Source organism: Salmo trutta, chromosome 28, assembly GCF_901001165.1.
Source record: "Salmo trutta chromosome 28, fSalTru1.1, whole genome shotgun sequence".
NCBI lineage: Eukaryota > Metazoa > Chordata > Actinopteri > Salmoniformes > Salmonidae > Salmo > Salmo trutta.
The window spans coordinates 15265195-15283282 of record NC_042984.1 but is presented as its reverse complement, the minus strand read 5'-3'; the positions used below and the strand labels follow the sequence as shown (position 1 = coordinate 15283282).

Sequence of the window (18088 nt, the reverse complement as noted above, 5' to 3'; positions counted from 1 at the left end):
ATTGCTGCCCCCCCAGTATCATTACTCTGGACGGCTCTGACTTAGAATATGTGGACAACTACAAATACCTAGGTGTCTGATTAGACTGTAAACTCTCCTTCCAGACTCACATTAAGCATCTCCAATCCAAAATTAAATATAGAATCGGCTTCCTATTTCGCAACAAAGCATCAACAAAGCATTTCGCAACAAAGCACCCTCGACAATTACTATGATTATTATTATTTGACCATGCTGGTCATTTACGAACATTTTAACATCTTGACCATGTTCTGTTATAATATCCACCCGGCACAGCCAGAAGAGGACTGGCCACCCCTCATAGCCTGGTTCCTCTCTAGGTTTCTTCCTAGGTTTTTGGCCTTTCTCAGGAGTTTTTCCTAGGGAGTTTTTCCCAGCCACCGTGCTTCTTTCACATGCATTGCTTGCTGTTTGGGGTTTTAGGCTGGGTTTCTGTACAGCACTTTGAGATTTCAGCTGATGTACGAAGGCTATATAAATAAATTTGAAATTTTTTTAAATTTGAAATTTGAATCCTTCACTCATGCTGCCAAACATACCCTTGTAAAATGGACTATCCTACCGATTCTTGATTTCGGCGATGTCATTTACAAAATAGCCTCCAACACTCTACTCAGCAAATTGGATGCAGTCTATCACAGTGCAATCCGTTTTGTCACCAAAGCCCCATATACTACCCACCACTGCGACCTGTATGCTTGGCTGGCCCCACTACATATTCGTCACCAAACCCACTGGCTCCAGATCATCTATAAGTCTTTGCAAGGTAAAGCCCTGCCTTATCTCAGCTCACTGGTCACCATAGCAACACCCACCCGTAGCACGCACTCCAGCAGGTATATTTCACTGGTCATCCCCAAAGCCAATTCCTCCTTTGGCTGCCTTTCCTTCCAATTCTCTGCTGCCAATGACTGGAACGAATTGCAAAAAAAAAAAATATATATTTTTTTAAATCACTGAAGCTGGAGTCATATCTCCCTCTCTAACGTTAAGCATCAGCTGTCAGAGCAGCTTAACGATCACTGTACCTGTACACAGCCAATCTGTAAATAGCACACCCAACTACCTCTTCCCCGTATTGTTGTTATTTATCATCTTCTCGCTCTTTTGCACCCCAGTATCTCTACTTGCACATCATCATCTGCACATCTATCACTCCAGTGTTAATGCTAAAGTGTAATTATTTTTCCTCTATGGCCTATTTATTGCCTTACCTCCCTACTCTTCTACATTTGCACACATTGTACATAGATTTTTCTACTGGCCTATCTGGCTAAATAAAGGTGAAATAAATAAATAAAATAAAAATGACCTGGCCTCCACAATCCCCCGACCTCAACTAAATTGAGATGGTTTGGGATGAGTCAGACCGCAGAGTGAACGAAAAGCAGCCAACAAGTGCTCAGCATATGTGGGAACTCCTTCAAGACTGTTGGAAAAGCATTCCAGGTGAAGCTGGTTGACAGAATGCCAAGTGTGCAAAGCTGGCAAGCCAAAGGGTGGCTACATTGAAGAACCTAAAATCTAAAATATATTTTGATTTGTTTTACACTTTTTTGTTTACTAGATGATTCCATATGTGTTATTTCATAGTTTTGATGTCTTTACTATTATTTTACAATGTAGAAAATAGTAAAAATAAAGAAAACCCCTTGAATGAGTAGGTGTTAACACTTTTGTCCGGTAGTGTATGTTTTCAAAATGCATACTACCTACAGCTCACTGCAAAGTGATGAAGCCTGCCTTCTGTTGCCTATGTGTGCTGTTTGAGATGTGGCAGCAGTATCTGCATGCTGTACGAGTGTGATAAATAAGATACATAACGAATATACTGTGTACACACGCGCCATTTTAATTCCACTAAATTATGCAAATTAACCTATAGACCGAATAGCATTACCAGTCAAATGTATTTACATCGACTGGTATTTACATCAATGAAGAGGCTAAAACGCATTATTTCGCAACAGGATTTTTTCTTATTCTCCCGGACAATTGGCTGGCACCAATTTTATTTCTAGCCCAAAATAATTTAAAAAAAATACCAAAAGCCGGCTATTACCGGAAACCCTAACACACACACACACACACACACACACACACACACACACACACACACACACACACACACACACACACACACACACACACACACACACACACACACACACACACACACACCTCTGCCTTTTCAACTAACAACATTTCTTTGGAAAAAGTTGCCTGGGTGTTCTTTAGAATTGTGTGGAAATGCCAGAAACGCATTTGCCCAATCAGTCATGAAACATTTGCGGTCTCCAAAATCTCATCTGTGACATCATCACAGCATCCAACACCCACGTGAACCTTTCATGATTAGTCATGTCACTTCATACGGAAGCCTTTGGCATCATGTTTTCTTTCACTTAGATACACTTGGCCCACAATAAGATGTAGCTCTTTCCTGTACAAAGCCCTCCCTGTCTACTATTAATCATGTGAGGACAAAATTATTGAGCTTTAGATCCATCTCCTTCGGAAATCCCCCCCTTTTCCTGATCTTAAAAATGGTGAAAAGCACTCCATTTGAATTGTGTGGTTTAATCAGAGGTCTGCAATCTGAGATCATACATGGGCCAAGTACTGGAATCTGCAATGATTAATGTTCTTAAGTACGATATGAGTTAATGGTAAAAAAGAGGAGGGGGGGGCAAAAGAAGAAAAAGTGGGCTAAGAAATGGATTCAATTTTGAAAATATTTGTGTAGCCTACTCGTCTTCATACACACACTATCTATGCTCTGTTCATCTATCAAATCTACATTGTCCATACATCATTTGTGTTACTACCAGACTATAACAATGTTAGAAAATACGTAATGATTAACTGGCGATCATACATTTCCTGGTATATTTAGCAGAATTAGTGAATCTTCATGGCGAATAAAAAATGCAGCAGAATCATTATTTCTTTGGTTTGCCAGCATTCATTTCCTTTCCCTAAATTATACCATTCGTCATCCTCTCATTACAAGGACAGACAATTTTGAACCAATTCCAATTGCCTTTTATTGCTAGCTTAGATGATACAGGATGCATATTTTTCATAACTCTGTCTACTACGGACTCTGTTATTGTAGCTAAGATAATATATTGTGCCCTGCATGAATAAATGCAATAATAAAGTGAAAATGATTCACATTTTGGGTTGCATGCAAACTGTCCTGTTACTGCATAGTACTTTGTTGTTGTGCATGTTGAGTTTCCAAGGTAACATTGTTCCAGTGGAATAACAAAGTAACAGGCTATTACAAGATAACATACTACAAGATATTACATACAGTACTACAAGATAATAAAAACATATGAACTCATGCAGTAATTGTCTAAGATGCTCAATTATTTGTTTAGTACTGTATTTTCTTGGAAAATGAGAATGTAATTACTAATAGGCACGTACAGTGCATTCGGAAACTATTCAGACCCCTTGACTTTTTCCACATTTTGTTACGTTATAGCATTGTCCTAAAATTGATTCAATGTTTCCTACACACACACACACACACACACACAATACCCCATAATGATAAGTATATATTTTTTTGACATTTTTTGTAAATGTATATAAAATAAAATATTAGATTTACATAAGTAATTAGACCCTTTCCTCAGTACTTTGTTGAAGAACCTTTGGCAGGTCTGTAGCATCCTTGAGTCATCTTGGTTATGACACTACAAGCCTGGCACACCTGTGTTTGGGGAGTTTCTCATATCCTCTCAAACTCTGTCAGGTTGGATGGGGAGCGTTGCTGGACAGCTATTTTCATGTCTCTCCAGAGAAATTTGATCGGGTTCAAGTCCAGGCTCTGGCTGGGCCACTCAAGGACATTCAGAGACTTGTCCCAAAGCCATCCCTGCATTGTCTTGGCTGTGTGCTTAGGGTCGTTGTCCTGTTGGAAGGTGAACCGTCGCCCCAGTCTGAGGTCCTGAGTGCTCTGGAGCAGGTTTTCATCAAGGATCTCTGTACTTTTCTCTGTTCATCTTTCCCTCGATCCTGACTAGTCTCCCAGTCCCTGCCACTGAAAACATCCCCACAGCATGATGCTGCCACCACCATGCTTTACCATAGGGATGATACCAAGATTCCTCCAGACGTGACGCTTGGCATTCAGGCCAAAGAGTTCAATCTTGGTTTCATCAGACCAGAGAATTTTGTTTCTCATGGTCAGAGTCCTTTTAGGTGCCTTTTGGCAAACTCCAAGGAGGCTGTCGCATGCCTTTTACTGAGTGGCTTTGTCAGAGTGACCATCAGGTTCTTGGTCACCTCCCTGACCAAGGCCCTTTCCCCCAATTGCTCAGTTTGGCCGGGCGGCCAGCTCTAGGAATAGTCTTGGTGGTTCTAAACTTCTTCCGTTTAAGAATGAGGGAGTCCACTGTGTTCTTGGGAACCTTTAATGCTGCAAACATTTTGTGGTACCCTTCCCCAGATCTGTACCACGATACAATCCTGCCTCAGAGCTCTAATGACAATTCCTTCGACTTCATGGCTTTGTTTTTGCTCTGACATGCACTGTCAACTGTGGGACCTTGTATAGACAGGTGTGTGCCTTTCCAAATCATGTCCAATCAATTGAATTTACCACAGGTGGACTCCAATCAAGGTGTAGAAACATCAAGTATGATCAATTGAAACGGGATGCACCTGAGCTCAATTTCGAGTCTCATAGCAAAAGATCTGAATACTTAAGTAAATAAGATATTTCCGTTTAACATTTTTGATACATATGCAAACATTTCAAAAAACCTGTTTTCACTTTGTCATAGTGTGTTGTGTGTAGATTGAGGAGGAAAAACAGAATACAAAAATGTGGAAAAGGGGGAAGGGGTCTAAATAACTTCCGAATGCACTGTAAGTAACATAAATGTTACCTAGTAAGTACATGCCTGGTGAAAAGTAATTAAACAGGTTATTCCCTTTAATGATTGACTTATTAATTTTACATACCAGAGTAAACCAAGGCATACAATAATATGTTCTCTTGAATCCTCTTAATCAAGTTGCAAGCACAGCAGAATTATTCTATATTCAACACGAACACCCAAGCTGTCAGTGCTATTTAATGAGATTCAATTAAGATGTTGGTTTCAAAAGACTGGCTCAGCACATGCAGGCAAATAACTCAAGGCTTGAAATGCACACCAATGGAAAGTGAAGAGCGAAAACAGTCTGATTTGAGTAACCATACTACATTTGCTGTATTGAATTTTAGGAATATTGTTCAGTATGAATGTTTATTGCAATATGTTACTAAGAGGCCCATCAACTGACATTATATACACTGAAGCTACCATAGCAAAATAGTTTTAAATGTCCAAAATCAGAAGAAACCGATATACGGTTCTGTTTAGTCCATTGATTGATCAATGAATTGATTGTCAAATACAGTACTATACAGTAATTGACATTGAAAATAACATGATTTTTTTGCCCACTTTATATTCCTGAATAGTTGAATACTAAGAGGTTAATGTACAAGAGTCGTTCTTCAAGACATGAAATGTGATTGAATTGGTGAAATTCTTTCAAACGTAAAAGCCTCCGTTTGACCCCAGTCTAGAGAATGGAGAGCATAGGCCAGGGAGGTCAGCTTTTTGGTTCCAGGTAGAACTCTTTTGCGTTCCATGTAGAATCATTTTGCGTTCCATGTAGAATCATTTGCACAGAGGGTTCTACATGGAACTCAAAAAGGTTCTACCTGAAAACAAAAATTGTTCTTTAAAAGTTACTCATATGGGGACAACTGAAGAATCCTTTTGGAACCTTTTTTTGTAAGAGTCTATGCTAAAATATCAACAACATTTAAATGCAAATTGAACTGCCTTTTGACCTCTAGGAAAAGCATAAAGCCACAGTATGAAGTCAGTTTACCTTTGTAATTGTTACAGATCACACCATTAGCACAATATTGTCCTAGCTCCTAATACTGCAGACAGTGACTGCTGAGAGTTAATTTGCATAATACATCTTAATTTAAGCCTATTAAGGATTTGATTAGAAGCAAATCAGGTACACCGCAGACAACTTCAGATGAATGTTTTCACTGTGTTTTAGATTTTATTGCATTCAGTGGCACGGAGCAATTAACCAAAATGTTGATAATTTTTTTGTTTAAAACAACTAATTGAACCAATCAGTTCAATTATTTGTCTGTTTTTTCAGTGAGCTTAATATGCATATTGCACAGTTTCTCTAAAGATCAATCAGATCACTACTGCAAACTGTGTGATGTTGTAGGGAGTTGTAGGTTCCAACAGACCAATAATTCTACATAATTTACCACATTGTCTGCGCTAAACTAACTACAATGACCATAATCCATTGCACGCCTACTTGTCTGGTCTGTGTGTTTCTTTTACGCCTGCCACATTAGGTTAGTGTGGGGAAGAAAAGGAAAGAGAGAGAGAGAGAGAGAGAGAGAGAGACAGAAGAACGCATGATGGAAAGGGATAGAGAGCAGTTACTTCGCGAGGTCTCTCTACCTGAAAATACCCAATCTAAGTGATTGATAGTAGGTATTCAGCAGTCATAAAAGTATGCCTTATTTACTTTGAAGAACTACTAAAATTATGATTTTGTCAGACAGTATAGGCAGCAGCTCTATAGAGATGAGTTGATGACTTGAGAATAAAATAATGAAGTAATAAAATAAATCAAATGTAATATACACAACTACTGAAATATTTGATTAAAGTAATGTGAATAAATAAATTATGGGTTATAACCGATTAGCAGTAACAGGCAGACACTAACATCATGGGACTGGTATTAAGTTGTTTTATTCTGTGTTGTTACAGCATTCAATCCACATAGTGCATTCTGTAAAACAAATATATATATATATATAAAATAATCGAAACCCCAAAAAATAAAAATAAGATTCAAAACGAAACAACTTCAAAAAGCACTGAATCGCTCAAATGTGGTATAGTTTCTCGAGGTTCTGTCGTCAAATTTGAAATTTCTCTATGCTAATCTTACACACACAACTACTTTTTCTTTATTTTACAATTTAAGTAACTTACAATATGATGTGGCGTACACAATATTATGTGTATACAACTGAAATGAGAGAACATCGTATATACAACACAGGATATTCTTCTGTGAATTGGGTCAAATAGAACAGATATGGATTTATATGGATGTATCCATTTGAGAGGCATCTGGCGCTAGATACCTGATCCAGCACTGCCTTCAGAGCCATATGTCCAAAAAGTAGGTCTACAACCATACATTTCATTCAACAACTCTCAGGTAGTCCTAGTCTTTCCTGTGTTGGAGTAAACTGTGTTTTATAAGGTGATGTACAGGGTAAATGTGCTTTTTGCGTACTTATAAGAATGCAGTGCTCTCGGCAAGTGGAAATCCTCCACTGTACTTCATATACAAACGTCCTTCACACAGCAGGAACAGAGTGTTATTACATTATCGCTACTAGTCCTTCCCCATTTTCATCTTCAAAGTACATTTAGATGAACTGCCCTTACTCTTCAGTCTTTTCCCCATTTCGGTCTTTAAACCATTGTATCTGGAACCTGGACAAAGCACAGTGCTGTGGCATAATTTCCTTGATCCTTGAGATTTAGCCCGCTTACAATAAACTCTCCCAATATTCTAGTTATTGTCTGCCTTAATGAGGAAAAAAATATAACAAGAAAGCCTTTTTCTGCTGCGATGATCACATGATCCACATGAATCACCCAGCCCAGTGGCATATCAAATTGTGTAATTTGCCTGGAAACTAGCGCAGGTCTCAGAGGGAACGTAAGGTGAATGAGCAGTTGCAGGCTGCAGTTGCGTTGAGACTGAGGCGGTACGGTGCAACACTGCACAGGCAGTCAGGCACTCGCCTTGAGACCAATCACAACAGTCTGTTTTCCACACAGGAGAGGAGCTAGAGTGAGGAGAGATCAGTCCGCTGGAGGGCATAGGAGTCTCTGTTCTTATCACATAGATAGTGCGCCCCCCTGCTGACTCCCTCTCAGACTATTACCTATCCACACCTGCTGTCACCTCACCTCACTGTCGTGAAATGTAATGAGATCTCTATAGCTTAGCTGGTAGAGCATGGTGCTTGCAATGCCAAGATTGTGGGTTGATTCCTGCTGGGTCCACCCACTCGAAAAATGTATGCATGCATGACTGTAAGTCGCTTTGGATAAAAAACATTTGCTAAATGGCATTTATCATTACTAAATCACACAACACACCCCATATTACTCTTATACCAAATATGAGGACAACTCAATAGGAGAGCAAAACTAAGCCATCAAGACCTTCGACAAAGTCAACACGTTTTGGTACAAAACACAATAATTAGCAAAGGTTATAATCTTCTATAGAAAAATAGGCCAGAAAATGTATCACTTCTATATTTGGTGGTGCCCTTTCCTTTCATCTTTTGTCACTCAAATCAAACTGCTGCACTGGACATCCTTGTCTTTTTACATGAACTAGAATAAACAACATCTGCCCTGATGATAAGACGTTTCCAGAACAAATCACTTTCAGTTTGCCAATCCCCACAAGCTACTGTCACTAACTTACTGGCACTGCAGCACTTAAAGCCTTTGTTTGTTGTCCAATGTATCTTGTTAACAGCAAATTGGGCTAACGGTTTGAGGCACAGCTAGAGCTACAGTATTTATTCCAGTCATAGGGTTGCATGTGTCTGCAACATATGAAACAAAACACTGATATGCTTTCCTATACTCCATCCCATATTCCTTAACGTTTCCACAATGGCGTATGGTGACTTAAATCTAAATCTAAAAGTTTTGTGTGTTTTGCAGTGTAGGAAGGAATTGTCACTTTAAGTTACCCTTACGTTCATGAATGATGAGCAAATCTAATACTGTAACTGGACTTCGCATGAATGTCTGTCGCCTCAAACAAAATGTCCCATAAATGAATGGGCTGTAGCTGAGGACATTTTCTTCATTACACCTTCAAAATCACATTTTCACTGAGGTATAGGCCTACTACATCTGCACACAAAAAAAACACCTAATCCTTGCATCTCTTATTTCAATAGCCCTCTCTCCCTGTTCCCTTCCACACATCATTAAACATATTATTATACCATGACTGTCAGCCCGTGTCTCTCTTCGCACCATTCTTGCTCTGCCAGGTAATCAATTTGTCGTCACTCTCTGTAGCCCCAGTAAAGTCATCAAGCGAAATGAGTTACAGCTGCAAAGAGCCTTCAAGAATACAGAGGGGGAAAAAAGCGAGTGAGAGAAATGACAACACCGCCCAGGAATATTCAGCTGCCTGCTAGTACATCCCAGGTCTTGAAGATGAAATATTAATGCACAATTTGTTTATCTGCAGGCCAACATCTCTCCGGTGCCGAGCTGTTAATTTTCTATCGGCACAGACAACGGATCAGTCAGTCATGAACTCTTTACAACCATTACCGGTAGACATTTTGATTAAGTATTCCTAATGTAGTGGATAGGAAAGAATGGAAACACTCTGCCTGCCAACTTTTGATTGACCATTAAGCCACTGATGAATGTGCCTGTCAAAGAGGAGACAATTACCTCAACAATGAAGAAACTCTTCAGGAAGGCTTATTTCTCTAAAGGGCTGACACATTTACCAGATTACAGGAGAGGCAGCTGAGAGCGTGTAAAGGGATCTTAGGCATCTTCTCAAAAGTTCCCAGGATAATAGTGGGTTGGGGACACATTGTTTTTAGGGATTTTTGTGGGACAAAAATATTTAGTGTGTGAATAATAATAATAATAATAATAATAATAATAATAAATACCCAGTGCATTTGGAAAGTATTTAGACCCTTGAACTTTTAATATTTTGTTGTTACAGCCTTATTATATAATGGATTAAATAAAAAAAGTTTCCTCATCAATCTACACACAATACAAAGTGAAAACAGGTTTTTAGAAATTTTGTCCAATTTATGAATAATAAAAAAACAGATACCTTATTTACATAAGATTTATGACCCTTTACTATGAGACTTGAAATGAAGCTCAGGTGCATCCTGTTTCCATTGATCATCCTTGAGATGTTTCTCCAATTGATTGGACATGATTTGAAAAGGCATACACCTGCATAAGGTCCCACAGTTGACAGTGCATGTCAGAGCAAAAACCAAGCCATGAGGTCGAAGGAATCGTCCGTGGAGCTCCGAGACAGGATTGTGTCAAGGCACAGATCTGGGGAAAGGTACCAATACATTTTGGCAGCATTGAAGGTCCCCAAGAACACAGTAGCCTCCATCATTCTTAAATGGAAGAAGTTTGGAACCACCAAGACTCTTCCTGGAGCTGGCCTCCTGGCCAAAATGAGCAATCTGGGAAGAAAGGCCTTGGTCAGAGAGGTGACCAAGAACCTGATGGTCACTCTGACAGAGCTCCAGAGTTCCTCTGTGGAGATGGGAGAACATTCCAGAAGGACAACCATCTCTGCAGCACTCCAACAATCAGGCCTTTATGGTACAGTTGCCAGATGAAAGCCACTCCTCTGGAAAAGGCAAATGACAGCCCACTTGGAGTTAGCCAAAAGGCACCTAAATGACTCTGACTATGAGAAACAAGATTCTCTGGTCTGATGAAACCAAGATTGAACTCTTTGGTCTGAATGCCAAGGGTCACGTGTGGAGGAAACCTGGCACCATCACTACGGTGAAGCATGGTGGTGGCAGCATCATGCTGTGGGGATGTTTTTCCGTGGCAGGGACAGGGAGACTAGTCAGGATCGAGGCAAAGATTAACGGAGCAAAGTACAGAGAGATCCTTGATGAATACCTGCTCCAGAGCTCTCAGGACCGCAGACTGGAACGAAGGTTCAGTGGCTTCGGGACACGTCTCTGAATGTCCTTGAGTAGCCAAGTCAGAGCCCGGACTTGAACCCGATCGAACATCTCTGGAGAGACATGAAAACAGCTGTGCAGCAACGCTCCCAATCCACCCTGACAGAGCTTGAGAGGATCTGCAGAGAAGAATGGGAGAAACTCCCCAAATACAGGCGTGTCAGGCTTGTAGCGTCATACCCAAGAAGACTCAGGCATTTTTACTAGGATTAAATGTCAGGAATTGTGAAAAACTGAGTTTAAATGTATTTGGCCAAGGTGTATGTAAACTTCTGACTTCAACTATATATATATATATATATATATATATATATATATATATATATATATATGCGTGTGTGTGTGTGTGTGTGTGTGTATGTATATATATGCGCGTGTGTGTGTGTGTGTACACACACACACACACACACACACACACACACATTTATATATACAGTTGAAGTCGGAAGTTTCCAACCTAAGTGTATGGAGTCATTAAAACTCGTCTTTCAACCACTACAAACTTCTTGTTAACAAACTATAGTTTTGGCAAGTTGGTTAGGACATCTACTTTGTGCATGACACAAGTAATTTTCCCAACAATTGTTTACAGACAGATTATTTCACTGTATCACAATTCCAGTGAGTCGGAAGTTTACATACACTAAGTTGACTGGGCCTTTCAACAGCTTGGAAAAATCCAGAAAATGATGTCATGGCTTTAGAAGCTTCTGACAGGCTAATTGACATCAACTGAGTCAATTGGAGGTGTACCTGTAGATGTATTTCAAGGCCAACCTTCAAACTCAGTGCCTTGACATCATGGGAAAATCAAAAGAAATCAGCAAAGACCTCAGAAAAGAAATTGTAGACCTCCACAAGTCTGGTTCATCCTTGGGAGCAATTTCCAAACGCCTGAAGGTACCACGTTCATCTGTACAAACAATAGTACGCAAGTATAAACACCATGGGACCACACAGCCGTCATACCGCTCAGGAAGGAGACGCGTTCTGTATCATAGAGATGAACATACTTTGGTGCGAAAAGTGCAAATCAATCCCAGAACAACAGCAAGGACCTTGTGATGATGCTGGAGGAAACAGGTACAAAAGTATATATATCCACAGTAAAACGAGTCCTATATCAACATAACCTGAAAGGCCGCTCAGCAAGGAAGAAGCCACTGCTCCAAAACCGGCATAAAAAAGCCAGTGTCACAACGTCCACAGAAGGTGGCGCCTCTCCTCGGTCGGGCGGTGCTCGGCGGTCGTCGTCGCCGGCCTACTAGCTGCCACCGATCTATGTTTCAGTGTCTGTTAGTTATGTCTGTTTTTGGTTGCACCTGTTTCGTGTTTGTCATTAGTGGGGGGGGGGGGGGGGTATTTAGTTTGCCTGTGTTTAGTTAGGATTCGCGCGGGATTGTTTTATGTTGTGTGGTAGGGGTTGTAATTATTTAACGTAGTTGCATTTGCTACGTATCGTTTAGGCATTAGGGTTGCCGGGCTGCGCCCCGTTTGTCTTTTAGAGTGGAGCTTCCCTCTCGTCATTTGACTTTTGTGCACCCTGCCTTATATGTGGATTTTGCCCCTTGGCAGTATTAAATTAAGTTTGTTCAAACGGACCTCAGTCTCCTGCGCCTGACTCATCCTCCAAGTGTTCTATCTGCCCGTGACAGCCAGACTACGGTTTGTAACTGCACATGGGAAAAAATATTGTACTTTTTGGAGAAATGTCCTCTGGTCTGATGAAACAAAAATAGAACTGTTTGGCCATAATGACCATCATTATGCTTGGAGGAAAAAGGGGGAGGCTTGCAAGCCGAAGAACACCATCCCAACCATGAAGCACGGGGGTGGCAGCATCATGTTGCGGGGGTGCTTTGCTTCAAGAGGGACTGGTGCACTTCACAAAATAGATAGCATCATGAGTGAGGAAAATTATGTGGATATATTGAAGCAACATCTCAAGACATCAGTCAGGAAGTTAAAGCTTGGTCGCAAATGACTCTTCCAAATGGACAATGACCCCAAGTATACTTCCAAAGTTGTGACAAAATGGCTTAAGGACAACAAAGTAAAGGTATTGGACTGGCCATCACTAAGCCCTGACCTCAATCCTATAGAAAATTTGTGGGGAGAACTGAAAAAGCATGTGTGAGCAAGGAGGCCTACAAACCTAACTCAGTTACACCAGCTCTGTCAGGAGGAATTGGCCAAAATATACACTACCGGTCAGAAGTTTGGGGTTACCTAGAAATGTCCTTGTTTTCAAAGAAAAGCACATTTTTTGTCCAATAAAATAACATCAAATTGATCAGAAATACAGTGTCGACATTGATAATGTTGTAAATGACTATTATCCCTGGAAACAGCAGATTTTTTATGGAATATCTACATAGGCGTACAGATTATCAGAAACCAGAACTCCTGTGTTCCAACGGCACGTTGTGTTAGCTAATCCAAGTTAATAATTTTATAGGCTAATTGATCATTAGAAAACCCTTTTGCAATTATGTTTGCACAGCTGAAAACTGTTGTTCCTGATTAAAGAAGCAATAAAACTGCCTTCTTTAGACTAGTTGAGTATCTGGAGCATCAGCATTTGTGGGTTCAATTACAGGCTCAAAATGGCTAGAAACAAAGACCTTTCTTACGAAACTCGTCAGTCTATTCTTGTTCTGAGAAATGAAGGCTATTCCATGCGAGAAATTGCCAAGAAATGTAAGATCTCGCACAACGCTGTGTACTACTCCCTTCACAGAACAGCACAAACTGGCTCTAACCAGGAAGGAAAGAGGAGTGGGAGGCTCCAGTTTGAGAAACAGACACCTCACAAGTCCTCAACTGGCAGCTTCATTAAATAGTAACCGCAAAACACCAGTCTCAACGTCAACAGTGAAGAGGCGACTCCGGGATGTTGGCCTTCTAGGCAGAGTTCCTCTGTCCAGTGTCTGTGTTCTTTTGGCCTTCTTAAACTTTATTGGTCAGTCTGAGATATGTTTTTTTCTTTGCAACTCTGCCAAGAAGGCCAGCATCCCGGAGTCGCCTCTTCACTGTTGACGTTGAGACTGGTGTTTTGTGTATGTAGGTATGTATATTACAATGCATTCGGAAAGTTTTCAGACCCCTTGACTTTTTTTACATTTTGTTACGTTAAAGCTTTATTCTAAAATGTATTAACTCGTTTACCCACACAATTTACACACAATACACCATAATGACAAAGCAAAAACAGGTTTTTAGAAATGTTTGCAAATGAATAAAAAATGTAATTAAAAAAGGAAATATTTCATTTACGTAACTATTCAGACCCTTTCCTCAGTACTTTGTTGAAGCACGATAGGCAGCGATTACAGCCTCGAGTCGTCTTGGCTATGACAGTTCAAGCTTGCCACACCTGTATTTGGGGAGTTTCTACCATTCTTCTCTGCAGATCTTCTCAAGCTCTGTCAGGGTGGATTTGGAGTGTTGCTGGACAGCTATTTTCATGTCTCTCCCGAGATGTTCGATCGGATTCAAGTCCAGGCTCTGGCTGGGCCACTCAAAGACATTCAAGGACTTGTCCCGAAGCCACTCCTGCGTTGTCTTGGCTGTGTGCTTAGGGTTGTGGTCGCGTTGGAAGGTGAACCTTCATGGTCCTGAGCACTCTCGAGCAGGTTGTTCCACTGGATATCATAAGGTGAATGCACCAATTTGTAAGTCGCTCTGGATAAGAGCGTCTGCTAAATGACTTAAATGTAAATGTAAATGTGATCTCTCTGTACTTTGAGTCGTTCATCTTTCCTTCAATCCTGACTAGTCTCCCAGTCCCTGCTGCTGAAATACAACCCCACATCATGATGCCATCACCACCATGCTTCACCGTAGGGATGGTGCAAGGTTTCCTCCAGACATTACGTTTGGCATTCAGGCCAAAGAGTTTAATTTTGGTTTCATCAGACCAGAGGATCTTCTTTCTCACGGTCTGAGAGTCATTAGGTGCCTTTTGGCAAACTCCAAGCGGACTGTCATGTGCCATTTATTGAGGAGTGGCTTCCGTCTGGCCACTCTACCATAAAGGCCTGATTTGTGGAGTGCCGCAGAGATGGTTGTCCTTCTGGAAGGTTCTCCCATCTCTACAGAGGAACTCTAGAGCTCTGTCAGAGTGACCATCGGGTTCTTGGTCACCTCTCTGACCAAGGACTTTCTCCCCCGATTGCTCAGTTTGGCCTGGCGGCCAGCTCTAGGAAGAGTCTTAGTGGTTCCAAATTTCTTCCATTTAAGAATGATGGGAGGCCACTGTTTTCTTCGGGACCTTCAATGCTGCAGATATGTTTTGGTAACCTTCCCCAGATCTGTGCCTTGACACAATACCATCACGGAGCTCCACGGACAATTCCTTTGACCTCATGGCTATGTTTTTGCTCTGACATGCACGGTCAACTGTGGGACCTTATATAGACAGGTATGTGCCTTTCCAATTCATGTCCAATCAATTGAAATAACCACAGGTGGACTCCAATCAAGTTGTCAAAACACATCTCAAGTATGATCAATGGAAACACAGGATGATCAATGGGAACGCACCTGAGCTCAATTTCGAGTCTCACAGCAAAGGGTCTGAATATTTATGTAAATAAGGCATTTCTATTTTTTTTATTAATAAATTAGCAAAAATGTCAAAAAAACTGTTTTCGCTTTGTCATTATGAGGTATTGTGTGTAGAGTGCTTTTTTATCATTTTTATTATCCATTTTAGAATAAGGCTGTGACGTAACAAAATGTGATAAAAGTCAAGGGGTCTGAATAATTTCCGAAGGCACTGTATATATATATATATATATATATATAAGGATGAGTGTGTGTGTTTGGAGGTGATTTTCTGTCTGTGTGTGTGTGTCCATACACTTGAGTGGGTGTCTATTAGATAAGGGTTTCACTATCTTAAGCGACTATATAGATCCGCCATTACTGGCAGAGAACAATCCCCATCTGGTGCCTACATCCGCAATCATAATAAGGAGTGACCCACTGAACAGCATCCTGCAGGGTCGGTATAATTTGTGGAACGTTCCAAAAGGAATCTGTTCCACAAACTTCATAAAGTACAAGGTTGCCAACAAACAACACATACAAAGTAGCATGATCAATTCACCTAGCTAACTAGCTGCCGAATATGCATAAACTCACCAACGTAGCTTATTCTTCATCTTTGTCCATAGGCTACCAGAGACAGAGTAGGACAGCCTGATGGTTTTGGTAATGATCGATCTGGCTTAAGTAACCCGATTAGTAAACACTAAAATGAGTTGGTCACCATAACAAACCAAGTATTGGCACACTGATGACCTTTAACACTACAGTACTATTTCACTATTGGTCATGACATGAAGAAAGGCCACGCTAAGAACATATGCTTAAGTACACACACACACCAACAACTAAGGGCAACACAAACTCTAGCCTTATTTGAAAGATGTGCATATATTTTTCCTGATGACCCCTAACACCTACATTTAGGCAACAGAGCTTTGTTCATATTTTACACCTTGCACTGTAGATGATGTAGGCCTACTGTATGTATTCAGTTTACTGAGTGACAGTCAGGTATAACTATTTACATAACATTTGCATTACACTGTTACAGTGGTTGTCAATGATTGTCTCAGGTGTTCTCCATCTTGTTTAAACACATAACACAGTAGACACACACACACGCCAAAAAGTAAAATAAATGCTTCTTTCTCACTCTGTTCTCCATTTGTCTGTGATATCAAATACTTTGTAAGTTAAACTGTTTCAGATAGCCTACCCGAAGCACACATCTGAAATATACTTTTACGCACGTCTTAATCGTTTATGGCAATACACACCACTTTTGCTTTCTAGTAAAACTATTTTCGAATGACTTGGACTAAATTACAAACCCTAAAGTAGACTAATTCAATGAAATTACCCCCACATATGTGCGCATAATAGCCTATGCATCTCTCGCTTATTCAAAAACAGAAAACTTTAACTTATAATAAAAAAAGACTCGCGTATATTTGAATAAATTGCACCTTTGTCATCTCGTATTACCGTCACTTTGATATTCGCTTTGGGTCAGTAAAGAGGCTATCTATATCAGTTTGATAAGAATAACATCTAATATTGTTCAAGACCAATATACGTGTGAATGTCCTCTTACCCGCAGCCCTTTTCGGCGCTTGCTGTTTCCTCCTAGGCATTTTTTAACTCGTAGTTCACGTAGCTCACTCCGTCCAGGTGAAATCAGTATGCGGTCTAATAAACTAGTCCATGCAGAGCGAGCGACTCTCTATTTTGCTCTCAGAGTAGCCTACTTCTTTCCTCTTACTATAAAATCCAGAGTCAGAAAACGTTGCCTGGGCAATGCAGGTGTCAAAGCAATTATTCTTCTTTCACCGTTCCTAGATCATATAGGGCGGATTGTCTTCTCCTTTTCTTTCCGTTTCGGTCCACCAAAGCCATAGGACGACGTCCGTCAGATAGATGCCAGTCAGGTTCTGAGAGCACCCTGTATTGAATAGCATATATGGAAGGAAGAGCGTAAAACGTTTGGGTAATGGTACAGTAGGCTATATCACGCAAGGAGCAGGCAGGGTGAGGCGATGCCAGCAAACATCGATACATAGTACAAACTGAACATTAAAAACTCCTCCCTCCTCGCCTGGACTTGATGATGGCAGTGAGACATTTGGTCGTCACTAGCCACAAAGTCATAATTATGTCTAAACCCCGCCCATTTCTAAAATGCATCTTATTAAAATGTTATATTAAACCTAACCTTAACCACACTGCTAACCTTATGCCTAACCTTAAAGTAAGACCAAAAAGCTACTTTATTTTGTGCCAATTTTCGTTTTATGGCTATGGAAGCTAGTGGAAACCAGACATTTGTTACGCTCAATAACTTATTAAAGGGACAGGGGCCAGAGAAAACACCAGGATATGGCCCCGTAGAAACTGTATAAAAGGTACTGGACGTCATTGATTTAAATTCCCTTTTGTTTTTACAATGTTTTGCTGAGGTGTTGGAAGAAAGACATAGGCATTTCAAAACTGAAATTACTTCCAAACATAGTAAATGCTATATTATGAGGTTATAGAGTTGTATAAGAAGTATACAACACCTGTTCATGTCTTTGTATTCTGTGATTCATCAACTTCACATTCACCCTCACAAAAACACGTTTTGTGCTGTAATAT

The 18088-nt window shown here is 40.4% G+C and overlaps 1 protein-coding gene across 1 annotated transcript in view; it reads right to left on the bottom strand.

The window, feature by feature from the left end:
- The window catches only part of LOC115165596 (teashirt homolog 2-like), a 77736-nt gene extending 60185 nt beyond the window's left edge, over positions 1–17551 (bottom strand). The window contains exon 1 of the mRNA XM_029718806.1: positions 17049–17551. Within this exon, the coding sequence (XP_029574666.1) occupies positions 17049–17088 (40 nt within the window). The 5' untranslated portion in view covers positions 17089–17551. The remainder of the gene's footprint in view (positions 1–17048) is intronic.
- Between the last annotated feature and the right edge of the window lie 537 nt (positions 17552–18088).